This window comes from Chiloscyllium plagiosum, unplaced genomic scaffold, assembly GCF_037043375.1.
Source record: "Chiloscyllium plagiosum isolate Xiang-an unplaced genomic scaffold, Cpla_swu_hap1 HiC_scaffold_47, whole genome shotgun sequence".
Classification (NCBI taxonomy): Eukaryota; Metazoa; Chordata; class Chondrichthyes; order Orectolobiformes; family Hemiscylliidae; genus Chiloscyllium; species Chiloscyllium plagiosum.
In genome coordinates, this window is record NW_028270185.1 from 11,914,653 (window position 1) to 11,942,223 (window position 27,571).

The 27,571-nt window shown below is 39.5% G+C and overlaps 1 protein-coding gene across 1 annotated transcript in view; it reads left to right on the plus strand.

Moving 5' to 3' along the window:
- The first annotated feature begins 1,012 nt into the window (after nucleotides 1-1,012).
- The window catches only part of LOC122547612 (hepatocyte nuclear factor 3-beta-like), a 135,995-nt gene continuing 109,436 nt past the window's right edge, over nucleotides 1,013-27,571 (plus strand). Inside the window, exon 1 of the mRNA XM_087984108.1 lies at nucleotides 1,013-1,548. Coding sequence (XP_087840234.1) covers nucleotides 1,477-1,548 — 72 coding nt within the window. The 5' untranslated portion in view covers nucleotides 1,013-1,476. The remainder of the gene's footprint in view (nucleotides 1,549-27,571) is intronic.

Below are 27,571 nucleotides of genomic sequence, written 5' to 3' on the forward strand. Positions count from 1 at the left end.
TTTTTTAAAGGTTCAGAGGTTTCCCTCCTCAACTACCCTCCATTCCACCATCTGGCAACAAAAGTTTTCCTCCAATTCCCCCTCTAACCTGCTATTCACTGTAAAATTATGCCCCTTTGTTAAGTGATCCTTCCGCTAAGAAAAACAACTCCTTCCTAAAATCCACCCAGTCCAGGCCCCTCACATTCTTCCACACCCCGACCAGGTTCCCCCCCCCCTCAACCATCTCTGCCCTAAAGGACCATAGAACATAGAACAATACAGCGCAGAACAGGCCCTTAGGCCCTCAATGTTGCGCCGATCTGTGAACTATTCTCAGCTCGTCCCCCTACGCTGGTGGGGTGGCAGGGTGGCTCAGTGGTCAACACTGTAGTCTCACAGCACCAGGGTCCCAGGTTCGATTCCAGCCTCGGGCAGACTGTCTGTGTGGAGTTTGCACATTCTCCCCGTGTCTGCGTGGGTTTCCTCCGGGTGCTCCGGTTTCCTCCCACAGTCCAAAGGTGTGCAGGTTAAGGTGAATTGACCATGGTGTTAGGCGCATTAGTCAGGGGTAAATGGGTCTGGGTGGGCTGCTCTTTGGAGGGTCAGTGTGGACTTGTTGGGCTGAAGGGCCTGTCCCCACACTGTAGGGAATTGAATCTAATCTATCCCATCAACATCTGTGTGCTTATCCAATAGTCATATTGGACTCAAAACCTTAACTCTGGAACTGCTGAACCTCCAGGACTTTTTTTTTGTCTTCAATACTCCTCATGGAACTGGCTTCAGGATTTTTTGGGGGTGGTGGAGGGCGAGAGAAGGTGAGGGATTGAGGGAGAGGAGTCAAATTTCTAATTTCTGGCAGCAGAGGACGCTGCTGTTACCCAGGTCTGTCCAAGATCCAGCCAACCTCTCTCAATTGGCTTCTCGATTCCAACAGCATTGCGCTCTCTCTCTCTCTCTCTCCTGACACCACACCTCAGGGGATAGGTTAATCAGTAACTGGTCCAGCAGTCTCTCTCCTTCTCAAACACACACACACACACACACACAGAGTTGGGTGTTCCTGAGGTTCTCAAGCGGACCAAGAGAGAGACTGCTGGAGCTGGAAGTGGTGGGGAGATGATTTGGGGACCATCATCAATCCAGAGCTACCCTTGACCTTCCCAAGAGCTGGGTAATCTTCGGACAGCGAGACAGGGAAGGGACTGCGGGCACCGGATCCAAGCCCCCTCCAAGTCGGCGCTGCAAACTCTCTCCTACATCTCTAATTCTCTCTGGGATAACTTCTGCTCATTTCCGAAGCTTGCTGCTGGGGATTTTAATCTCCCGCCGCCCGAGTAAATTGGAATACAATTCCGGAGCCAGAGGAATTTCAATGCAGCGTTACATCTCCATTTGGGTCCTTAGTCTCACTTTATTTCTTTTTTAAAATTCCCCATCTCTCTCCCAGCCCCTCGTTTATTTTAAAAAAAAACACACACATTGCAAGAGACAATGCTGGGTTCGGTGAAAATGGAATGCCATGAGGTGTCGGAGTGGAACAGTTTGTATTCCGAGCCGAGCGAGGTTAGTATGAACATGCTCAGCAGCGGTACCTATCCGAGATGCTTCCCTGTCTGTGTTTTTTTTGGGGAGTTGTTTGGAAGTTTGCATCCCAGGTGGACACGGGGTGAGCTGCTTGCTCTCAGTTCCCCAGGCTAACCCCTGCCCTCTTGGTTGGAGGCTGGAGGGGACTTGGTCAGAGCCCAAAGCATCGCATCTCCACAGGGCTCAATCAGAGCCGGACACTTTGGAAATACACCAGGAAATCTGCTCATTCATTCACTGTCTCTGTCATTGAAGGATCGCAGCGTGTCGATGGTTACTGTATTCATAGCAGCGTGTAAACGTGGGCATTCACTGTGTCACTGTGTGTGTTTATATCACAGTGTCAGTGTGTGTGTTTATATCACTGTGTCAGTGTGTGTGTTTATATCACTGTGTCAGTGTGTGTGTTTATATCACAGTGTCAGTGTGTGTGTTTATATCACTGTGTCACTGTGTGTGTTTATATCACAGTGTCAGTGTGTGTGTTTATATCACAGTGTCAGTGTGTGTGTTTATATCAATGTGTCACTGTGTGTGTTTATATCACAGTGTCAGTGAGTGTGTTTATATCAATGTGTCACTGTGTGTGTTTATATCACAGTGTCAGTGTGTGTGTTTATATCAATGTGTCATTGTGTGTGTTTATATCACAGTGTCAGTGTGTGAATTTATATCAGTGTGTCACTGAGTGTGTTTATATGAGTGCGTCAGTGTGTGTATTTATATCACTGTGTCAGTGTGGGTATTTATATCAGTGTGTCACTGAGTGTGTCCATATTAGTGTGTCAGTGTGTATGTTTGTATCAGTGTGTCAGTGTGTGTGTTTATATCGCTGTGCTGAAAATGTATTGCTGGAAAAGCGCAGCAGGTCAGGCAGCATCCAGGGAACAGGAGAATCGACGTTTCGGGCATAAGCCCTTCTTTATATCACTGTGTCAGTGTGTGTTTATATCAGTGTGTCACAGTGTGCTTATATCACTGTGTCAGTGTGCATGTTTATATCAGTGTGTCAGTGTGTGTGTTTATATTAGTGTGTCTCTGCGTGTGTGTTCTATCAGTGTGTCAGTGTGTGTTTATATCAGTGTGTCAGTGAGAGTGTTTATGTCAGTGTGAATGTTTATATCACTGGTTCAGTGTGTGTGTTTGTATCACTGTGTCAGTGTGTGTGTTTCTATCAGTGAGTTTGTTTATACTAGTGTGTCACTGTGGGAATTTGCATCAGTGTGTCACTGAGTGTGTTTATATCAGTGTGTCAGTGAGTGTGTTTGTATTCGTGAGTCAGTTTGGGTGTTTGTATCAGTGTGTTACTGTGTGTGTTTATATCAGTGTGTCAGTCAGTGTGTTTATGTGAGTGTGTCAGTGTGTGTGTTTATATCAGTGTGTCAGTGAGTGTGTTTATGTTAGTGTGTTGGTGTGGATGTTTATATCAGTGTGTCAGCGTGTGTGTTTATATCACTGTGTCAGTGTGTGTGTTTATATCAGTGTGTCAGTGAGTGTGTTGAACTCACTGTGTCAGTGTGTGTTTATATCACTATGTCAGTGAGTGTGTTTATATCAGTGTGTCACTGCATGTGTGTTCTATCAGTGTGTCACTGAATGTGTTTATATGAGTGTATCAGTGTGTGTGTTTATATCACTGTGTCAGTGTCGGTATTTATATCAGTGTGTCACTGAGTGTGTTTATATTAGTGTGTCGGTGAGTGTGTTTATATCAGTGTGTCAGTGTGTGTTTATATCAGTGTGTCACTGAGTATGTTTATATCACCGTGTCAGTGTGTGTGTTTATCTCCGTGTGTCAGTGTGTGTTTATATCAGTGTTGTCAGTGGGTGTTTATATCAGTGTGTCAATGTGTATGTTTCTGTCACAGTGTCAGTGTGTGCCTTTATATCACTGTGTCAGTGAGTGTGTTTACATCAGCGTGTCAGTGTGTGTGTTTATATCAGTATGTCAGTGTGTGTGTTTATATCACTGTGTCACTGAGTGTGTTTATACCAGTGTCAGTGAGTGTGTTTCTATCAGTGTGTCAGTGTGTGTTTCTATCAGTGTCACTGAGTGTGTTCATATCAGTGTGTCTGTGTGTGTGTTTATATCAGTGAGTCACAGAGTGTGTTTATATCAGTGTGTCTGTGTGTGTGTGTTTATGTCACAGTGTCACTGAATGTGTTTATATCAGTGTGTCACAGATTGTGCTTATATCACTGTGTCAGTGTGCATGTTTATATCAGTGTGTCAGTGTGGGTGTTTATATCACTGTGTCAGTGTGTGTTTATATCAGTGTGTATATTTATATCAGTATGTCAGTGAGTGTGTTTATATTAGTGTGTCAGTGAGTGTGTTTATATCAGTGTGTCACTGAGTGTGTTTATATGAGTGTGTCAGTGTGTGTGTTTCTATCAGTGTGTCAGTGAGTGTTTCTATCAGTATGTCAATGAGTGTGTTCATATCAGTGTGTCCTTATATCACAATGTCAGTGTGTGTGTTTGTATCAGTGTGTCACAGAGTGTGTTTATATCAGTGTGTCAGTGTGTTTGTTTATATCAGTGTGTCAGCGTGTATGTTTATATCACTGTGTCAATCTGTGTGTTTATACCACTGTCAGTATGTGTGTTTATGTCAGTGTGTCAGTGTGTGTGTTTCAATCAGTGTGTCAGTGAGTGTTTCTATCAGTATGTCAATGAGTGTGTTCATATCCATGTGTCCGTATGTGTGTTTATATCACAGTGTCAGTGTGTCACAGAGTGTGTTTATATCAGTGTGTCAGCGTGTGTGTTTATATCACTGTGTCAGTGTGTCACAGAGTGTGTTTATATCAGTGTGCCAGCGTGTGTGTTTATATCACTATGTCAATCTGTGTGTTTATACCACTGTGTCAGTATGTGTGTTTATATCTGTGTGTCAGCGTGTATGTTTATATCAGTGTGTCACTGAGTGTGTGTTCTATCAGTGTGTCAGTGTGTGTGTTTGTATCACTGTGTCAGTGTGTGTGTTTCTATCAATGTGTCAGTGTGTATGTTTCTATCAGTGTGTCAGTGTGTGTGTTTAGATCACTGTGTCAGTGTTTGTGTTTATATCACTGTGTCAGTGTGTGTTTATATGAGTGTGTCAGTGTGTGTGTTTGAATCAGTGTGTCAGTGAGTGTTTCTATCAGTATGTCAATGAGTGTGTTCATATCCGTGTGTCCATGTGTGAGTTTGTATCAGTGTGTCACACAGTATGTTTATATCAGTGTGTCAGCGTGTATGTTTATATCAGTGTGTCACTGAGTGTGTGTTCTATCAGTGTGTCAGTGTGTGTGTGTTTGTATCAGTGTGTCAGTGTCTGTTTATATCAGTGTGTCAGTGTGTGTGTTTATATCACTGTGTCAGTGTGTGTTTATATCAGTGTGTACTTTTATATCAGTGTGTCAGTGTGTGTGTTTATATCAGTGTGTCACAGGGTGTGTTTATATCACTGTGTCAGTGTGTGTGTTTATATCACTGTGTCAGTTTGTGTTTATATCAATGTGTATATTTATATCAGTGTGTCAGTGAGTGTGTTTATGTTAGTGTGTCAGTGAATGTGTTTATATCAGTGTGTCACTGAGTGTGTTTATATGAGTGTGTCAGTGTGTGTGTTTCTACCAGTGTGTCAGTGAGTGTTTCTATGTGTATGTCAATGAGTGTGTCGATATCCGTGTGTCCGTGTGTGTGTTTATATCACAGTGTCAGTGTGTGTGTTTGTATCAGTGTGTCAGCGTGTGTGTTTATATCACTGTGTCAATCTGTGTGTTTATACCACTGTGTCAGTACGTGTGTATATATCAGTGTGTCAGTGTGTGTGTTTGTATCAGTGTGTCAGTGAGTGTTTCTATCAGTATGTCAATGAGTGTGTTCATATCCGTGTGCCCATATCACAGTGTTAGTGTGTGTGTTTGTATCAGTGTGTCACAGAGTATGTTTATATCAGTGTGTCAGCGTGTATGTTTATATCAGTGTGTCACTGAGTGTGTGTTCTATCAGTGTGTCAGTGTGTGTGTGTTTGTATCAGTGTGTCAGTGTCTGTTTATATCAGTGTGTCAGTGTGTGTGTTTATATCACTGTGTCAGTGTGTGTTTATATCAGTGTGTACTTTTATATCAGTGTGTCAGTGTGTGTGTTTATATCAGTGTGTCACAGGGTGTGTTTATATCACTGTGTCAGTGTGTGTGTTTATATCACTGTGTCAGTTTGTGTTTATATCAGTGTGTATATTTATATCAGTGTGTCAGTGAGTGTGTTTATGTTAGTGTGTCAGTGAATGTGTTTATATCAGTGTGTCACTGAGTGTGTTTATATGAGTGTGTCAGTGTGTGTATTTCTACCAGTGTGTCAGTGAGTGTTTCTATGTGTATGTCAATGAGTGTGTCGATATCCGTGTGTCCATGTGTGTTTATATCACAGTGTCAGTGTGTGTGTTTGTATCAGTGTGTCAGCGTGTGTGTTTATATCACTGTGTCAATCTGTGTGTTTATACCACTGTGTCAGTACGTGTGTATGTATCAGTGTGTCAGTGTGTGTGTTTATATCTGTGTGTCAGCGTGTATGTTTATATCAGTGTGTCACTGAGTGTGTGTTCTATCAGTGTGTCAGTGTGTGTGTTTGTATCACTGTGTCAGTGTGTGTATTTCTATCAATGTGTCAGTGTGTATGTTTATATCAGTGTGTCAGTGTGTGTGTTTAGATCACTGTGTCAGTGTTTGTGTTTATATCAGTTTGTCAGTATGTGTTTATATGAGTGTGTCAGTGTGTGTGTTTGAATCAGTGTGTCAGTGAGTGTTTCTATCAGTATGTCAATGAGTGTGTTCATATCCGTGTGTCCGTGTGTGTGTTTATATCACAGTGTCAGTGTGTGTGTTTGTATCAGTGTGTCACAGAGTATGTTTATATCAGTGTGTCAGCGTGTATGTTTATATCAGTGTGTCACTGAGTGTGTGTTCTATCAGTGTGTCAGTGTGTGTGTGTTTATATCAGTGTGTCAGTGTCTGTTTATATCAGTGTGTCAGTGTGTGTGTTTAGATCACTGTGTCAGTGTTTGTGTTTATATCAGTTTGTCAGTATGTGTTTATATGAGTGTGTCAGTGTGTGTGTTTGAATCAGTGTGTCAGTGAGTGTTTCTATCAGTATGTCAATGAGTGTGTTCATATCCGTGTGTCCGTGTGTGTGTTTATATCACAGTGTCAGTGTGTGTGTTTGTATCAGTGTATCACAGAGTATGTTTATATCAGTGTGTCAGCGTGTATGTTTATATCAGTGTGTCACTGAGTATGTGTTCTATCAGTGTGTCAGTGTGTGTGTGTTTATATCAGTGTGTCAGTGTCTGTTTATATCAGTGTGTCAGTGTGTGTGTTTATATCACTGTGTCAGTGTGTGTTTATATCAGTGTGTACTTTTATATCAGTGTGTCAGTGTGTGTGTTTATATCAGTGTGTCAGTGTGTGTGTTTATATCACTGTGTCAGTTTGTGTTTATATCAGTGTGTATATTTATATCAGTGTGTCAGTGAGTGTGTTTTTATTACTGTGTCAGTGAATGTGTTTATATCAGTGTGTCACTGAGTGTGTTTATATGAGTGTGTCAGTGTGTGTGTTTCTACCAGTGTGTCAGTGAGTGTTTCTATGTGTATGTCAATGAGTGTGTCAATATCCGTGTGTCCGTGTGTGTGTTTATATCACAGTGTCAGTGTGTGTGTTTGTATCAGTGTGTCAGCGTGTGTGTTTATATCACTGTGTCAATCTGTGTGTTTATACCACTGTGTCAGTACGTGTGTATATATCAGTGTGTCAGTGTGTGTGTTTATATCTGTGTGTCAGCGTGTATGTTTATATCAGTGTGTCACTGAGTGTGTGTTCTATCAGTATGTCAGTGTGGGTGTTTATATGACTGTGCCAGTGTGTGTGTTTATATCAGTGTGTCAGTGTGTGTGTTTATATCAGTGTGTCAGTGAGTGTGTTTATATCAGTGTGTCAGTGTGTGTTTCTATCAGTGTGTCACTGAGTGTGTGTTCTATCAGTGTGTCAGTGTGTGTTTCTATCAGTGTGTCACTGAGTGTGTGTTCTATCAGTGTGCCAGTGTGTGTGTTTATATCAGTGTGTCAGTGTGTGTGTTTATATCACTGTATCAGTGTGTGTGTTTATGTCAGTGTGTCAGTGTGTGTGTTTATATCACTGTGTCAGTGAGTGTGTTTATATCAGTGTGTCAGTGTGTGTTTATATGAGTGTGTATATTTATATCAGTGTTTCATTCTGTGTATTTGTATCACTGTGTCAGTGTGTGTGTTTGTATCAGTGTGTCGGTGTGAATTTATATCAGTGTGTCAGTGTGTGTTTGTATCAGTGAGTTTGTTTATACGAGTGTGTCAGTGTGGGTATTTACATCAGTGTATCACTGAGTGTATTTATATCAGTGTGTCAGTGTGTGTTTATATCAGTGAGTTTGTTTATACTAGTGTCAGTGTGGGTATTTACATCAGCGTGTCACTGAGTGTGTTTCTTATCAGTGTGTCAGTGTGTGTTTATATCACTGTGTCAGTGTGTGTGTTGATATCAGTGTATCAGTGTGTTTGTGTACATCATGTTTCACTGCGTGTGTTGATATCAGTGCGTCATTGAGTGTGTATATAATAGTGTGTCACGGAGTGTGTGTTCTATCACTGTGTCAGTGAGTATGTTTATATCAGTGTGTCAGTGTGTGTGTTTATATCGCTGTGTCAGTGCGTGTGTTTATATCAGTGTGTCATTGAGTGTGCTTATATCTGTGTGTATGTTTATATCACTGGTTCAGTGTATGTGTTTGTATCACTGTGATAGTGTGTGTGTTTATATCAGTGTGTATATTTATATCAGTGTGTCAGTGTGTGTGTTTGTATCGCTGTGTCAGTGTGTATGTTTCTATCAGTGTGTCAGTCTGTGTGTTTATATCACTGGTTCAGTGTGTTTGTTTATATCAGTTTTATCAGTGTGTGTGTTTGTATCACTGTGTCAGTGTGTGTGTTTGTATCACTGTGTCAGTGAGTGTGTTTATATCAGTGTGTATATTTATATCAGTGTGTCAGTGAGTGCGTATTTTTATCACTGTGTCAGTGTTTGTGTTTCTATCAGTGTGTCAGTGTGTGTGTTTATAGCAGTGAGTTTGTTTATACTAGTGTGTCAGTATGGGTGTTTACATCAGTGTGTCACTGAGTGTGTTTATATCAAAGTGTCACTGAGTGTGTTTACATCATGTGTCACTGAGTGTGTTTATATCAGTGTGTCAATCAGTGTGTTTATGTCAGTGTGTCAGTGTGTGTGTTTATATCAGTGTCTCTGAGTGTGTTTATATCAGTGTGCCAGTGTGGGTGTTTATATCACTGTGTTAGTGTGCATGTTTCTATCAGTGTGTCAGTGTGTGTGTTTATATCGCAGTGTCACAGTGTGTGTTTATACCACTGTATCAGTATAGGTATTTATATCAGTGTGTCAGTGTGTGTGTTTATATCAGTGTGTCACTGAGAATGTTTATATCACTGTGTCAGTGTGTGTGTTTAACTCCGTGTCAGTGTGTGTTTATATCAGTGTGTCATTGTGTGTTTATATCAGTGTGTCAGCGTGTGTGTTTATATCACTGTGTCAGTGTGTATGCTTATATGAGTGTGTCGGTGTGTGTGTTTATAGCAGTGAGTTTGTTTATACTAGTGTGTCAGTATGGGTGTTTACATCAGTGTGTCACTGAGAGTGTTTATATCAATGTGTCACTGAGTGTGTTTACATCATGTGTCACTGAGTGTGTTTATATCAGTGTGTCAATCAGTGTGTTTATGTCAGTGTGTCAGTGTGTGTGTTTACATCGGTGTCTCTGAGTGTGTTTATATCAGTGTATCAGTGTGGGTGTTTATATCAGTGTGTCATTGTGTGTTTATATCAGTGTGTCAGTGAGTGTGTATTTTTATCACTGTGTCAGTGTGTGTGTTTCTATCAGTGTGTCAGTGTGTGTGTTTATAGCAGTGTGTTTGTTTATACTAGTGTGTCAGTATGGGTGTTTACATCAGTGTGTTACTGAGTGTGTTTAAATCAATGTGTCACTGAGTGTGTTTATATCGGTGTGTCAATCAGTGTGTTTATGTCAGTGTGTCAGTGTGTGTGTTTATATCGGTGTCTCTGAGTGTGTTTATATCAGTGTGTCAGTGTGGGTGTTTATATCACTGTGTTAGTGTGCACGTTTCTATCAGTGTGTCAGTGTGTGTGTTTATATCGCAGTGTCACAGTGCGTGTTTATACCACTGTATCAGTATAGGTGTTTATATCAGTGTGTGTGTTTATATCAGTGTGTCACTGAGAATGTTTATATCACTGTGTCAGTGTGTGTGTTTATATCAGTGTGTCATTGTGTGTTTATATCAGTGTGTCAGCGTGTGTGTTTATATCACTGTGTCAGTGTGTGTGTTTATATCAGTGTGTCAGTGTGTGTGTTTATAGCAGTGAGTTTGTTTATACTAGTGTGTCAGTATGGGTGTTTACATCAGTGTGTCACTGAGTGTGTTTATATCAGTGTGTCACTGAGTGTGTTTACATCATGTGTCACTGAGTGTGTTTATATCAGTGTGTCAATCAGTGTGTATATGTCAGTGTGTCAGTGTGTGTGCTTATATCGGTGTCTCTGAGTGTGTTTATATCAGTGTGTCAGTGTGGGTGTTTATATCACTTTGTTAGTGTGCGTGTTTCTATCAGTGTGTCAGTGTGTGTGTTTATATCGCAGTGTCACAGTGTGTGTTTATACCACTGTGTCAGTGTGGGTGTTTATGTCAGTGTGTGTGTTTATATCAGTGTGTCACTGAGAATGTTTATATCAGTGTGTCAGTGTGGATGTTTATATCACTGTGTCAGTGTGTGTGTTTATATCAGTGTGTCATTGTGTTTTTATATCAATGTGTCAGCATGTGTGTTTATATCGCAGTGTCACTGAGTGTGTTTATATCACTGTGTCAGTGTGTATGTTTATATAAGTGTGTCAGTGTGTGTGTTTATATCAGTGTGTCACTGAGTGTGTTTATATAAGTGTGTCAGTGTACGTGTTTATATCAGTCTGTCAGTGTGTGTGTTTATATCGCAGTGTCAGTGTGTGTTTATATCAGTGTGTCAGTGAGTGTGTTTATATCAGTGTGTCACTGCATGTGTGTTTTATTAGTGTGTCAGTGAGTGTGTTTATATCAGTGTGTCAGTGTGTGTGTTTATATCAGTGTGTCAGTGAGTGTGTTGAAATCACTGTGTCAGTGTGTGTGTTTATATCAGTGTGTCAGTGTGTGTTTTTGTATCACTGTGTCAGTGAGTGTGTTTATATCAGTGTGTCACTGCATGTGTGTTCTATCAGTGTGTCAGTGAGTGTGTTTATATCACTGTGTCAGTGAGTGTGTTTATATCAGAGTGTATATTTATATCAGTGTGTCACTGAGTGTGTTTATATGAGCGTATCAGTGAGTGTGTTTATATCGCTGTGTCAGTGTGCGTATTTATATCAGTGTGTCACTGAATGTGTGTATATTAGTGTGTCGATGAGTGTGTTTATATCACTGTGTCAGTGTGTGTGTTGAACTCCGTGTGTCAGTATGTGTGTTTATATCAGTGTGTCATTTTGTGTTTATATCAGTGTCAATGTGTGTGTTTCTGTCACAGTGTCAGTGTGTGTCTTTATATCACTGTGTCAGTGAGTGTGTTTATACCAGTGTCAGTGAGTGTATTTCTATCAGTGTGTCAGTGTGTGTTTCTATCAGTGTGTCACTGAGTGTGTTCATATCAGTGTTTCTGTGTGTGTGTTTATATCAGTGTGTCACTGAATGTGTGTATATTAGTGTGTCGATGAGTGTGTTTATATCACTGTGTCAGTGTGTGTGTTGAACTCCGTGTGTCAGTATGTGTGTTTATATCAGTGTGTCATTTTGTGTTTATATCAGTGTCAATGTGTGTGTTTCTGTCACAGTGTCAGTGTATGTGTTTATATCACTGTGTCACTGAGTGTGTTTATACCGTGTCAGTGAGTGTATTTCTATCAGTGTGTCAGTGTGTGTTTCTATCAGGGTGTCACTGAGTATGTTCATATCAGTGTTTCTGTGTGTGTGTTTATAACAGTGTCAGTGTTATTGTTTATATCAGTGAGTCACAGAGTGTGTTTATATCAGTGTGTCAGTGTGTGTGTTTAAATCACAGTGTCAGTGTGCATGTTTATATCAGTGTCAGTGTGCATGTTTATATCAGTGTCAGTGTGTGTTTATATCAGTGAGTCACAGAGTGTGTTTATATCACAGTGTCAGTGTGTGTTTATATCAGTGTGCATATTTATATCAGTGTGTCAGTGAGTGTGTTTATATTAGTGTGTCAGTGAGTGTGTTTATATCAGTGTGTCAGTGAGTGTGTTTATATGAGTGTGTCAGTGTGTGTGTTTCTGTCAGTGTGTTAGTGAGTGTTTCTATCAGTATGTCAATGGGTGTGTTCATATCCGTGTGTCCGTGTGTGTGTTTATATGACAGTGTCCGTGTGTGTGTTTGTATCAGTGTGTCACAGAGTGTGTTTATATCAGTGTGTCACTGCGTGTGTGTTTATATCACTGTGTCAATCTGTGTGTTCATACCACTGTGTCAGTATGTATGTTTATATTAGTGTGTCAGCGTGTGTGTTTATATCACTGTGTCAATCTGTGTGTTCATACCACTGTGTCAGTATGTGTGTTTATATTAGTGTGTCAGCGTGTGTGTTTATATCAGTGTGTCACTGAGTGTGTGTTCTATCAGTGAGTCAGTGTGGGTGTTTATATCACTGTGTCAGTATGTGTGTTTATATCAGTGTGTCAGTGTGTGTGTTTATATCAGTGTGTCACTGAGTGTGTGTTTCTATCAATGTGTCAGTGTGTATGTTTCGATCAGTGTGTCAGTGTTTGTGTTTAACTCCGTCAGTGTTTGTGTGTTTATGTCAGTGTGTCAGTGTGTGTGTTTATATCAGTGTGTCACTGAGAATGTTTATATCACTGTGTCAGTGTGTGTGTTGAACTCCGTGTGTCAGTATGTGTGTTTATATCAGTGTGTCAGTGTGTGTTTCTATCAGTGTGTCACTGAGTGTGTTTATACCGTGTCAGTGAGTGTATTTCTATCAGTATGTCAGTGTGTGTTTCTATCAGGGTGTCACTGAGTGTGTTCATATCAGTGTTTCTGTGTGTGTGTTTATATCAGTGTCAGTGTGAGTGCTTATATCAGTGAGTCAGAGTGTGTTTATATCAGTGTGTCAGTGTGTGTGTTTAAATCACAGTGTCAGTGTGCATGTTTATATCAGTGTCAGTGTGTGTTTATATCAGTGAGTCACAGAGTGTGTTTATATCAGTGTCAGTGTGTGTTTATATCAGTGTGTATATTTATATCAGTGTGTCAGTGAGTGTGTTTATATTAGTGTGTCAGTGAGTGTGTTTATATCAGTGTGTCAGTGAGTGTGTTTATATGAGTGTGTCAGTGTGTGTGTTTCTGTCAGTGTGTTAGTGAGTGTTTCTATCAGTATGTCAATGAGTGTGTTCATATCCGTGTGTCCGTGTGTCTGTTTATATGACAGTGTCCGTGTGTGTGTTTGTATCAGTGTGTCACAGAGTGTGTTTATATCAGTGTGTCACTGCGTGTGTGTTTATATCACTGTGTCAATCTGTGTGTTCATACCACTGTGTCAGTATGTATGTTTATATTAGTGTGTCAGCGTGTGTGTTTATATTAGTGTGTCACTGAGTGTGTGTTCTATCAGTGAGTCAGTGTGGGTGTTTATATCACTGTGTCAGTATGTGTGTTTATATCAGTGGGTCAGTGTGTGTGTTTATATCAATGTGTCACTGAGTGTGTGTTCTATCAGTGTGTCAGTGTTTGTGTTTAACTCCGTCAGTGTGTGTGTTTATATCAGTGTGTCAGTGTGTGTTTATATCAGTGTGTCAGTGTGTGTTTATATCAGTGTGTCTATGTGTGTGTTTCTGTCACAGTGTTAGTGTGTCAGCGTTGTGTTAATATCAGTGTGTCACTGCGTGTGTTCTATCAGTGTGTCAGTGAGTGGGTTTATATCAGTGTGTCAGTGTGTGTTTATATCACAGTGTCAGTGTGAGTTTATATCAGTGTGTCAGTGTGTGTTTTTATATCACTGTGTCAGTGAGTATGTTTAAATCAGAGTGTCAGTGTGTGTGTTTATTTCAGTGTGTCAGTGAGCGTGTTTATATCAGTGTGTCACTGCATGTGTGTTCTATCAGTGTGTCAGTTAGTGTGTTTATATCAGTGTGTCAGTGTGTGTGTTTATATTGCAGTGTCAGTGTGTGTTTATATCAGTGTGTCAGTGTGTGTGTTTATATCAGTATGTCACTGCATGTGTGTTTTATCAGTGTGTCAGTGAGTGTGTTTATATCAGTGTGTCAGTGAGTGTGTTGAAATCACTGTGTCAGTGTGTGTGTTTATATCAGTGTGTCAGTGTGTGTGTTTGTATCACTGTGTCAGTGAGTGTGTTTATACCAGTGTGTCACTGCATGTGTGTTCTATCAGTGTGTCAGTGAGTGTGTTTATATCACTGTGTCAGTGAGTGTGTTTGTATCAATGTGTATATTTATATCAGTGTGTCACTGAGTGTGTTTATATGAGTGTATCAGTGTGTGTGTTTATATCACTGTGTCAGTTTGCGTATTTATATCAGTGTGTCACTGAGTGTGTGTTTATTAGTGTGTCGGTGAGTGTGTTTATATCAGTGTGTCAGTGTGCGTGTTTATATCAGTGTGTTAGTGAGTGTTTCTATCACTGTGTCAGTGAGTGTGTTCATATCCATGTGTCAATCTGTGTGTTTATACCACTGTGTCAGTATGTATGTTTATATCAGTGTGTCTGTGTGTGTTTATATCAGTGTGTCAGCGTGTATGTTTCTATCAGTGAATCACTGAGTGTGTGTTCTATCAGTGTGTCAGTGTGGGTGTTTATATCACTGTGTCAGTGTGTGTGTTCATATCAGTGTATCAGTGTGTGTGTTTATATCACTGTGTCATTGAGTGTGTTTATATCAGTGTGTCACTGTGTGTGTTTGTATCAGTGGTCACACAGTGTGCTTATATCACTGTGTCAGTGTGTGTTTATATCAGTGTGTCAGCGTGTGTGTTTATATCACTGTGTCAGTTTGTGTTTATATCAGTGTGTATATTTATATGTGTGTCAGTGTGTGTGTTTGTATCACTGTGTCAGTGTGTGTGTTTATATCAGTGGTCACACAGTGTGCTTATATCACTGTGTCAGTGTGCGTGTTTCTATCAGTGTGTCAGTGTGTGTGTTTATATCAGTGTGTCAGTGTGTGCGTTGCTATCAGTGTGTGTATTTATATCACTGTGTCAGTGTGTTTGTTTATAGCAGTGAGTTTGTTTATACTAGTGTGTCAGTATGGATGTTTACATCAGTGTGTCACTGAGTGTGTTTATATCACTGTGCCAGTGTGTGTGTTTCTATCAGCGTGTCAGTGTGTGTGTTTACATCATGTGTCACTGAGTGTGTTTATACTAGTGTGTCAATCAGTGTGTTTATGTCAGTGTGTCAGTGTGTGTTTATATTGGTGTCTCTGAGTGTGTTTATATCAGTGAGTTTGTTTATACTAGTGTGTCAGTGTGGGTATTTACATCAGTGTGTCACTGAGTGTGTGTTCTATCAGTGTGTCAGTGTGTGTTTATATCAATGTGTCAGTGTGTGTGTTGATATCAGTCTGTCAGTGTGTGTGTTTATATCACTGTGTCAGTGTGTCTGTTTATATCAGTGTGTCACTGCGTGTGTGTTCTATCAGTGTGCCAGCGTGTGTGTTTATATCACTGTGTCAGTGTGTGTGTTTGTATCAGTGTGTCAGTTTGTGTTTATATCAGTGTGTATATTTATATCAGTGTGTCAGTGAGTGTTTTTATATCAGTGTGTCAGTGAGTGTTTCTATGTGTATGTCAATGAGTGTGTTCATATCCGTGTGTCAGCATGTGTGTTTATATCACAGTGTCAGTGTGTGTGTTTGTATCAGTGTGTCACAGAGTGTGTTTATATCAGTGTGTCAGTGTGTGTTTATATCAGTGTGTCAGCGTGTGTGTTTATATTACTGTGTCAATCTCTGTGTTTATACCACTGTGTCAGTATGTGTGTTTATATCAGTGTGTCAGTGTGTGTGTTTATATCAGTGTGTCACTGAGTGTATGTTCTATCAGTGTGTCAGTGTGTTTGTTTGTATCACTGTCAGTGAGTGTGTTTGTATCAGTGTGTCACAGAGTGTGTTTATATCACAGTGTCAGTATGTGTGTTTATATCAGTGTGTCAGCATGTGTGTTTATATTACTGTGTCAATCTGTGTGTTTATACCACTGTGTCAGTATGCGTGTTTAGTATCAGTGTGTCAGTGTGTGTTTACATCATGTATCACTATGTGTGTTGATATCAGTGTGTCAGTGAGTGTGTTTATATTCGTGTGTCACGGAGTGTGTGTTCTATCACTGTGTCAGTGAGTATGTTTATATCAGTGTGTCAGTGTGTGTGTTTATATCACTGTGTCCGTGTGTGTGTTTATATTAGTGTGTCATTGAGTGTGCTTATATCCGTGTGTATGTTTATATCACTGGTTCAGTGTATGTGTTTGTATCACTGTGTCAATGTGTGTGTTTATATCACTGTGTCAGTGTGTGTGTTTCTATCAATGTGTCAGTGTGTGTGTTTATAGCAGTGTGTTTGTTTATACTAGTGTGTCAGTATGGGTGTTTACATCAGTGTATCACTGAGTGTGTTTATGTCAGTGTGTCAGTGTGTGTCTTTATATTGGTGTCTCTGAGTGTGTTTATATCAGTGTGTTTGTTTATATCACTGTGTCAGTGTGCGTGTTTCTATCAGTGTGTCAGTGTGTGTGTTTATATCAGTGTGTCAGTGTGTGCGTTGCTATCAGTGTGTGTATTTATATCACTGTGTCAGTGTGTTTGTTTATAGCAGTGAGTTTGTTTATACTAGTGTGTCAGTATGGATGTTTACATCAGTGTGTCGCTGAGTGTGTTTATATCACTGTGCCAGTGTGTGTGTTTCTATCAGCGTGTCAGTGTGTGTGTTTACATCATGTGTCACTGAGTGTGTTTATACTAGTGTGTCAATCAGTGTGTTTATGTCAGTGTGTCAGTGTGTGTTTATATTGGTGTCTCTGAGTGTGTTTATATCAGTGAGTTTGTTTATACTAGTGTGTCAGTGTGGGTATTTACATCAGTGTGTCACTGAGTGTGTGTTCTATCAGTGTGTCAGTGTGTGTTTATATCAATGTGTCAGTGTGTGTGTTGATATCAGTCTGTCAGTGTGTGTGTTTATATCACTGTGTCAGTGTGTCTGTTTATATCAGTGTGTCACTGCGTGTGTGTTCTATCAGTGTGCCAGCGTGTGTGTTTATATCACTGTGTCAATCTGTGTGTTTATACCACTGTGTCAGTATGTGTGTATATATCAGTGTGTCAGTGTGTGTGTTTATATCTGTGTGTCAGCGTGTATGTTTATATCAGTGTGTCACTGAGTGTGTGTTCTATCAGTGTGTCAGTGTGGGTGTTTATATGACTGTATCAGTGTGTGTGTTTATATGAGTGTGTCATTGAGTGTGCTTATATCCATGTGTATGTTTATATCACTGGTTCAGTATATGTGTTTGTATTACTGTGTCAGTGTGTGTGTTTCTATCAGTGTGTCAGTCTGTGTGTTTATATCAATGTGTCACTGTGTGTGTTTGTATCACTGTGTCAGTGTGTGTGTTTCTATCAGTGTGTCAGTCTGTGTGTTTATATCACAGTGTCAGTGTGTGTGTTTAGATCAGTGTGTCAGTGTGTGTGTTTGTATCACTGTGTCAGTGAGTGTGTTTATATCAGTGTGTATATGTATATCAGTGTGTCAGTGAGTGTGTATTTGTATCACTGTGTCAGTGTGTGTGTTTCAATCAGTGTGTCAGTGTATGTATTTATAGCAGTGTGTTTGTTTATACTAGTGTGTCAGTATGGGTGCTTACATCAGTGTGTCACTGAGTGTGTTTATATCAGTGTGTCTGTGTGTGTGTTTACATCATGTGTCACTGAGTGTGTTTATATCAGTGTGTCAATCAGTGTGTTTATGTCAGTGTGTCAGTGTGGGTGTTTATATCACTGTGTTAGTGTGCGTGTTTCTATCAGTGTGTCAGTGTGTGTGTTTATATCAGTGTGTCAGCGTGTATGGTTATATCTGTGTGTCACTGAGTGTGTTTATATCAGTGTGTCAGTGTGTGTGTCAGTGTATCACTGTGTCAGTGAGTGTGTTTATATCAGTGTGTCAGTGTGTGTTTATATGAGTGTGTATATTTATATCAGTGTGTCAGTGTGTGTGTTTGTATCGCTGTGTCAGTGTGTGTGTTTCTATCAATGTGCCAGTCTGCGTGTTTATATCACTGGTTCAGTCTGTGTGTTTATATCAGTGTGTCAGTGTGTGTATTTGTATCACTGTGTCAGTGTGTGTGTTTCTATCAATGTGCCAGTCTGTGTGTTTATATCACTGTATCAGTGTGTGTGTTTATATCAGTGTGTCAGTGTGTGTTTATATCAGTGTGTCAGTGTGTGTTTATATCAGTGAGTTTGTTTATACCAGTGTGTCAGTGTGGGTATTTACATCAGTGTATCACTGAGTATGTTTATTATCAGTGTGTCAGTGTGTGTTTATATCACTGTGTCAGTGTGTGTGTTGATATCAGTGTATCAGTGTGTGTGTTTATATTAGTGTGTCATTGAGTGTGCTTATATCCGTGTGTATGTTTATATCACTGGTTCAGTGTATGTGTTTGTATCACTGTGTCAATGTGTGTGTTTATATCACTGTGTCAGTGTGTGTGTTTCTATCAATGTGTCAGTGTGTGTGTTTATAGCAGTGTGTTTGTTTATACTAGTGTGTCAGTATGGGTGTTTACATCAGTGTATCACTGAGTGTGTTTATATCACTGTGTCAGTGTGCGTGTTTCTATCAGTGTGTCAGTGTGTGTGTTTATATCAGTGTGTCAGTGTGTGCGTTGCTATCAGTGTGTGTATTTATGTCAGTGTGTCAGTGTGTTTGTTTATAGCAGTGAGTTTGTTTATACTAGTGTGTCAGTATGGATGTTTACATCAGTGTGTTTATATCACTGTGCCAGTGTGTGTGTTTCTATCAGCGTGTCAGTGTGTGTGTTTACATCATGTGTCACTGAGTGTGTTTATACTAGTGTGTCAATCAGTGTGTTTATGTCAGTGTGTCAGTGTGTGTTTATATTGGTGTCTCTGAGTGTGTTTATATCAGTGAGTTTGTTTATACTAGTGTGTCAGTGTGGGTATTTACATCAGTGTGTCACTGAGTGTGTGTTCTATCAGTGTGTCAGTGTGTGTTTATATCAATGTGTCAGTGTGTGTGTTGATATCAGTCTGTCAGTGTGTGTGTTTATATCACTGTGTCAGTGTGTCTGTTTATATCAGTGTGTCACTGCGTGTGTGCTCTATCAGTGTGCCAGCGTGTGTGTTTATATCACTGTGTCAATCTGTGTGTTCATACCACTGTGTCAGTATGTGTGTATATATCAGTGTGTCATTGTGTGTGTTTATACCACTGTGTCAGTATGTGTGTATATATCAGTGTGTGTGTTTATATCTGTGTGTCAGCGTGTATGTTTATATCAGTGTGTCACTGAGTGTGTGTTCTATCAGTGTGTCAGTGTGGGTGTTTATATGACTGTATCAGTGTGTGTGTTTATATGAGTGTGTCATTGAGTGTGCTTATATCCATGTGTATGTTTATATCACTGGTTCAGTGTGTGTGTTTCTATCAGTGTGTCAGTCTGTGTGTTTATATCAATGTGTCAGTGTGTGTGTTTGTATCACTGTGTCAGTGTGTGTGTTTCTATCAGTGTGTCAGTCTGTGTGTTTATATCACAGTGTCAGTGTGTGTGTTTAGATCAGTGTGTCAGTGTGTGTGTTTGTATCACTGTGTCAGTGAGTGTGTTTATATCAGTGTGTATATGTATATCAGTGTGTCAGTGAGTGTGTATTTGTATCACTGTGTCAGTGTGTGTGTTTCAATCAGTGTGTCAGTGTATGTATTTATAGCAGTGTGTTTGTTTATACTAGTGTGTCAGTATGGGTGCTTACATCAGTGTGTCACTGAGTGTGTTTATATCAGTGTGTCTGTGTGTGTGTTTACATCATGTGTCACTGAGTGTGTTTATATCAGTGTGTCAATCAGTGTGTTTATGTCAGTGTGTCAGTGTGGGTGTTTATATCACTGTGTTAGTGTGCGTCTTTCTATCAGTGTGTCAGTGTGTGTTTATATCAGTGTGTCAGCGTGTATGGTTATATCTGTGTGTCACTGAGTGTGTTTATATCAGTGTGTCAGTGTGTGTGTCAGTGTATCACTGTGTCAGTGAGTGTGTTTATATCAGTGTGTCAGTGTGTGTTTATATGAGTGTGTATATTTATATCAGTGTGTCAGTGTGTGTGTTTGTATCGCTGTGTCAGTGTGTGTGTTTCTATCAATGTGCCAGTCTGCGTGTTTATATCACTGGTTCAGTCTGTGTGTTTATATCAGTGTGTCAGTGTGTGTATTTGTATCACTGTGTCAGTGTGTGTGTTTCTATCAATGTGCCAGTCTGTGTGTTTATATCACTGTATCAGTGTGTGTGTTTATATCAGTGTGTCAGTGTGTGTTTATATCAGTGTGTCAGTGTGTGTTTATATCAGTGAGTTTGTTTATACCAGTGTGTCAGTGTGGGTATTTACATCAGTGTATCACTGAGTATGTTTATTATCAGTGTGTCAGTGTGTGTTTATATCACTGTGTCAGTGTGTGTGTTGATATCAGTGTATCAGTGTGTGTGTTTACATCATGTGTCACTGCGTGTGTTGATATCAGTGTGTCAGTGAGTGTGTTTATATTAGTGTGTCACGGAATGTGTGTTCTATCACTGTGTCAGTGTGTGTGTTTATATCAGTGTGTCAGTGTGTGTGTTTATATCACTGTGTCAGTGTGTCTGTTTATATCAGTGTGTCACTGCATGTGTGTTCTATCAGTGTGTCAGTGAGTGTGTTTATATCACTGTGTCAGTGTGTCTGTTTATATCAGTGTGTCACTGCATGTGTGTTCTATCAGTGTGTCAGTGAGTGTGTTTATATCAGTGTGTCACTGAGTGTGTTTATATCAGTGTGTCAGTGAGTGTGTTGAAATCACTGTGTCAGTGTGTGTGTTTATATCAGTGTATCAGTGTGTGTGTTTGTATCACTGTGTCAGTGAGTGTGTTTATATCAGTGTGTCAGTGTGTGTCTTTATATCAGTGTGTCACTGAGTATGTATATATCACTGTGTCAGTGTGTGTGTTTATATCAGTGTGTCAGTGTGTGTTTATATCAGTGTGTCAATGTGTATGTTTCTGTCACAGTGTCAGTGTGTGTCTTTATATCAGCGTGTCAGTGAGTGTGTTTACATCAGAGTGTCAGTGTGTGTGTTTATATCAGTACGTCAGTGTGTGTTTATATCACTGTCACTGAGTGCGTTTTTACCAGTGTCAGTGAGTGTATTTCTATCAGTGTGTCAGTGTGTGTTTCTATCAGTGTGTCACTGATGTGTTCATATCAGTGTTTCTGTATGTGTGTTTATATCAGTGTCAGTGTGTGTGTTTATAACAGCGAGTCACAGAGTGTGTTTATATCAGTGTGTCAGTGTGTGTGTTTATATCAGTGTGTCAGTGTGTGTGTTTATATCACTGTGTCAGTGTGTCTGTTTATATCAGTGTGTCACTGCATGTGTGTTCTATCAGTGTGTCAGTGAGTGTTTATATCAGTGTGTCATTGAGTGTGCTTATATCTGTGTGTATTTTTATATCACTGGTTCAGTGTATGTGTTTGTATCACTGTGTCAGTGTGTGTGTTTATATCAGTGTGTATATTTATATCAGTGTGTCAGTGTATGTGTTTATATCACAGTGTCACTGAGTGTGTTTATATCAGTGTGTCAGTGTGTGTGTTTATATTGCAGTGTCAGTGTATGTGTTTATATCAGTGTGTCAGCGAGCATGTTTATATCAGTGTGTCACTGATTGTGTTCATATCAGTGTTTCTGTATGTGTGTTTATATCAGTGTCAGTGTGTGTGTTTATAACAGCGAGTCACAGAGTGTGTTTATATCAGTGTGTCAGTGTGTGTGTTTATATCACAGTGTCAGTGTGTGTGTTTATATCAGTGTGTCACAGATTGTGCTTATATCACTGTGTCAGTGTGCATTTTTCTATCAGTATGTCAGTGTGTGTTTCTATCAGTGTGTCACTGAGTGTGTTCATATCAGTGTGTCTGTGTGTGTTTATATCAGTGTCAGTGTGTGTATTTATGTCAGTGAGTCACAGAGTGTGTTTATATCACTGTGTCAGTGTGTGTTTATATCAGTGTGTATATTTATATCAGTGTGTCAGTGAGTGTGTTTATATTAGTGTGTCAGTGAGTGTGTTTATATCAGTGTGTCACTGAGTGTGTTTATATCAGTGTGTCAGTGTGTGTGTCAGTGTATCACTGTGTCAGTGAGTGTGTTTATATCAGTGTGTCAGTGTGTGTTTGTATGAGTGTGTATATTTATATCAGTGTGTCAGTGTGTGTGTTTGTATCGCCGTGTCAGTGTGTGTGTTTCTATCAATGTGCCAGTGTGTATGTTTGTATCACTGTGTCAGTGTGTGTGTTTGTATCAGTGTGTCAGTGTGTATTTATATCAGTGTGTCAGTGTGTGTTTATATCAGTGAGTTTGTTTATACTAGTGTGTCAGTGTGGGTATTTACATCAGTGTATCACTGAGTATGTTTATTATCAGTGTGTCAGTGTGTGTTTATATCACTGTGTCAGTGTGTGTGTTGATATCAGTGTATCAGTGTGTGTGTTTACATCATGTGTCACTGCGTGTGTTGATATCAGTGTGTCAGTGAGTGTGTTTATATTAGTGTGTCACGGAATGTGTGTTCTATCACTGTGTCAGTGTGTGTGTTTATATCAGTGTGTCAGTGTGTGTGTTTATATCACTGTGTCAGTGTGTCTGTTTATATCAGTGTGTCACTGCATGTGTGTTCTATCAGTGTGTCAGTGAGTGTTTATATCAGTGTGTCATTGAGTGTGCTTATATCTGTGTGTATGTTTATATCACTGGTTCAGTGTATGTGTTTGTATCACTGTGTCAGTGTGTGTGTTTATATCAGTGTGTATATTTATATCAGTGTGTCAGTGTATGTGTTTATATCACAGTGTCACTGAGTGTGTTTATATCAGTGTGTCAGTGTGTGTGTTTATATCGCAGTGTCAGTGTATGTGTTTATATCAGTGTGTCAGTGTGCGTGTTTATATCACTGTGTCAGTGTGCGTGTTTATATTGGTGTGTCAGTGTGTGTTTATATCAGTGTGTCACTGTGTATGTTTCTGTCACAGTGTCAGTGTGTGTCTTTATATCACCGTGTCAGTGAGTGTGTTTACATCAGAGTGTCAGTGTGTGTGTTTATATCAGTACGTCAGTGTGTGTTTATATCACTGTCACTGAGTGCGTTTTTACCAATGTCAGTGAGTGTATTTCTATCAGTGTGTCAGTGTGTGTTTCTATCAGTGTGTCACTGATTGTGTTCATATCAGTGTTTCTGTATGTGTGTTTATATCAGTGTCAGTGTGGGTGTTTATAACAGCGAGTCACAGAGTGTGTTTATATCAGTGTGTCAGTGTGTGTGTTTATATCACTGTGTCAGTTTGTCTGTTTATATCAGTGTGTCAGTGTGTGTGTTTATATCAGTGTGTCAGTGTGTGTGTTTATATCACTGTGTCAGTGTGTCTGTTTATATCAGTGTGTCACTGCATGTGTGTTCTATCAGCGTGTCAGTGAGTGTTTATACCACTGTGTCAGTGTGTGCGTTTATATCAGTGTGTCATTGAGTGTGCTTATATCTGTGTGTATGTTTATATCACTGGTTCAGTATATGTGTTTGTATGACTGTGTCAGTGTGTGTGTTTATATCAGTGTGTATATTTATATCAGTGTGTCAGTGTATGTATTTATATCACAGTGTCACTGAGTGTGTTTATATCAGTGTGTCAGTGTGTGTGTTTATATCAGTGTGTCATTGAGTGTGCTTATATCTGTGTGTATGTTTATATCACTGGTTCAGTATATGTGTTTGTATGACTGTGTCAGTGTGTGTGTTTATATCAGTGTGTATATTTATATCAGTGTGTCAGTGTATGTATTTATATCACAGTGTCACTGAGTGTGTTTATATCAGTGTGTCAGTGTGTGTGTTTATATCAGTGTGTCAGTGTATGTCTTTATATCAGTGTGTCACTGAGTATGTTTATATTACTGTGTCAGTGTGTGTGTTTATATCAGTGTGTCAGTGTGTGTTTATATCAGTGTGTCAATGTGTATGTTTCTGTCACAGTGTCAGTGTGTGTCTTTATATCACTGTGTCAGTGAGTGTGTTTACTTCAGTGTGTCAGTATGTGTGTTTATATCAGTACGTCAGTGTGTGTTTATATCACTGTCACTGAATGTGTTTTTACCAGTGTCAGTGAGTGTATTTCTGTCAGTGTGTCAGTGTGTGTTTCTATCAGTGTGTCACTGATTGTGTTCATATCAGTGTTTCTGTATGTGTGTTTATATCAGTGTCAGTGTGTGTGTTTATAACAGCGAGTCACAGAGTGTGTTTATATCAGTGTGTCAGTGTGTGTGTTTATATCACTGTGTCAGTGTGTCTGTTTATATCAGTGTGTCACTGCATGTGTGTTCTATCAGTGTGTCAGTGAGTGTTTATATCAGTGTGTCATTGAGTGTGCTTATATCTGTGTGTATTTTTATATCACTGGTTCAGTGTATGTGTTTGTATCACTGTGTCAGTGTGTGTGTTTATATCAGTGTGTATATTTATATCAGTGTGTCAGTGTATGTGTTTATATCACAGTGTCACTGAGTGTGTTTATATCAGTGTGTCAGTGTGTGTGTTTATATTTCAGTGTCAGTGTATGTGTTTATATCAGTGTGTCAGTGAGCATGTTTATATCAGTGTGTCACTGATTGTGTTCATATCAGTGTTTCTATATGTGTGTTTATATCAGTGTCAGTGTGTGTGTTTATAACAGCGAGTCACAGAGTGTGTTTATATCAGTGTGTCAGTGTGTGTGTTTATCTCACAGTGTCAGTGTGTGTGTTTATATCAGTGTGTCACAGATTGTGCTTATATCACTGTGTCAGTGTGCATTTTTCTATCAGTATGTCAGTGTGTGTTTCTATCAGTGATTCCTGAAGAAGGGCCTGTGCCCGAAACGTCGAATCTCCTGTTCCCTGGATGCTGCCTGACCTGCTGTGCTGTTCCAGCAATAAAGTTTCAACTCTATCAGTGTGTCACTGAGTGTGTTCATATCAGTGTGTCTGTGTGTGTTTATATCAGTGTCAGTGTGTGTATTTATGTCAGTGAGTCACAGAGTGTGTTTATATCACTGTGTCAGTGTGTGTTTATATCAGTGTGTATACTTATATCAGTGTGTCAGTGAGTGTGTTTATATTAGTGTGTCAGTGAGTGTGTTTATATCAGTGTGTCACTGAGTGTGTTTATATCAGTGTGTCAGTGTGTGTGTCAGTGTATCACTGTGTCAGTGAGTGTGTTTATATCAGTGTGTCAGTGTGTGTTTGTATGAGTGTGTATATTTATATCAGTGTGTCAGTGTGTGTGTTTGTATCGCTGTGTCAGTGTGTGTGTTTCTATCAATGTGCCAGTGTGTATGTTTCTATCAGTGTGTCAGTCTGTGTGTTTATATCACTGGTTCAGTGTGTGTGTTCATATCAGTGTGTCAGTGTGTGTATTTGTATCACTGTGTCAGTGTGTGTGTTTGTATCAGTGTGTCGGTGTGTATTTATATCAGTGTGTCAGTGTGTGTTTATATCAGTGAGTTTGTTTATACTAGTGTGTCAGTGTGGGTATTTACATCAGTGTATCACTGAGTATGTTTATTATCAGTGTGTCAGTGTGTGTTTATATCACTGTGTCAGTGTGTGTGTTGATATCAGTGTATCAGTGTGTGTGTTTACATCATGTGTCACTGCGTGTGTTGATATCAGTGTGTCAGTGAGTGTGTTTATATTAGTGTGTCACGGAATGTGTGTTCTATCACTGTGTCAGTGTGTGTGTTTATGTCAGTGTGTGTGTTTATATCACTGTGTCAGTGTGTCTATTTATATCAGTGTGTCACTGCATGTGTGTTCTATCAGTGTGTCAGTGAGTGTTTATATCAGTGTGTCATTGAGTGTGGTTATATCTGTGTGTATGTTTATATCACTGGTTCAGTGTATGTGTTTGTATCACTGTGTCAGTGTGTGTGTTTATATCAGTGTGTATATTTATATCAGTGTGTCAGTGTATGTGTTTATATCACAGTGTCACTGAGTGTGTTTATATCAGTGTGTCAGTGTGTGTGTTTATATCGCAGTGTCAGTGTGTGTGTTTATATCAGTGTGTCAGTGAGCGTGTTTATATCACTGTGTCAGTGTGCGTGTTTATATCGGTGTGTCAGTCTGTGTTTATATCATTGTGTCAATGTGTATGTTTCTGTCACAGTGTCAGTGTGTGTCTTTATATCAGCGTGTCAGTGAGTGTGTTTACATCAGAGTGTCAGTGTGTGTGTTTATATCAGTACGTCAGTGTGTGTTTATATCACTGTCACTGAGTGCGTTTTTACCAGTGTCAGTGAGTGTATTTCTATCAGTGTGTCAGTGTGTGTTTCTATCAGTGTGTCACTGATTGTGTTCATATCAGTGTTTCTGTATGTGTGTTTATATCAGTGTCAGTGTGTGTGTTTATAACAGCGAGTCACAGAGTGTGTTTATATCAGTGTGTCAGTGTGTGTGTTTATATCAGTGTGTCAGTGTGTGTGTTTATATCACTGTGTCAGTGTGTCTGTTTATATCAGTGTGTCACTGCATGTGTGTTCTATCAACGTGTCAGTGAGTGTTTATATCACTGTGTCAGTGTGTGTGTTTATATCAGTGTGTCATTGAGTGTGCTTATATCTGTGTGTATGTTTATATCACTGGTTCAGTATATGCATTTGTATGACTGTGTCAGTGTGTGTGTTTATATCAGTGTGTATATTTATATCAGTGTGTCAGTGTACGTGTTTATATCACAGTGTCACTGAGTGTGTTTATATCAGTGTGTCAGTGTGTGTGTTTATATCGCAGTGTCAGTGTATGTGTTTATATCAGTGTGTCACTGATTGTGTTCATATCATTTTTTCTGTATGTGTGTTTATATCAGTGTCAGTGTGTGTGTTTATAACAGCGAGTCACAGAGTGTGTTTATATCAGTGTGTCAGTGTGTGTGTTTATATCACAGTGTCAGTGTGTGTGTTTATATCAGTGTGTCACAGATTGTGCTTATATCACTGTCAGTGTGCATTTTTCTATCAGTATGTCAGTGTGTGTTTCTATCAGTGTGTCACTGAGTGTGTTCATATCAGTGTGTCTGTGTGTGTTTATATCAGTGTCAGTGTGTGTATTTATGTCAGTGAGTCACAGAGTGTGTTTATATCACTGTGTCAGTGTGTGTTTATATCAGTGTGTATATTTATATCAGTGTGTCATTGAGTGTGTTTATATTAGTGTGTCAGTGAGTGTGTTTATGTCAGTGTGTCAGTGTGTGTGTTTATATCGGTGTCTCTGAGTGTGTTTATATCAGTGTGTCAGTGTGGGTGTTTATATCACTGTGTCAGTGTGCGTGTTTCTATCAGTGTGTCAGTGTGTGTGTTTATATCGCAGTGTCACAGTGTGTGTTTATGCCACTGTGTCAGTATGTGTGTTTATATCAGTGTGTCAACGTGTATGTTAATATCAGTGTGTCACTGAGTGTGTGTTCTGTCAGTGTGTCAGTGTGTGTGTTTATATCACTGTGTCAGTGTGTGTGTTTATATCAGTGTGTCAGTGTGTGTGTTTATATCAGTG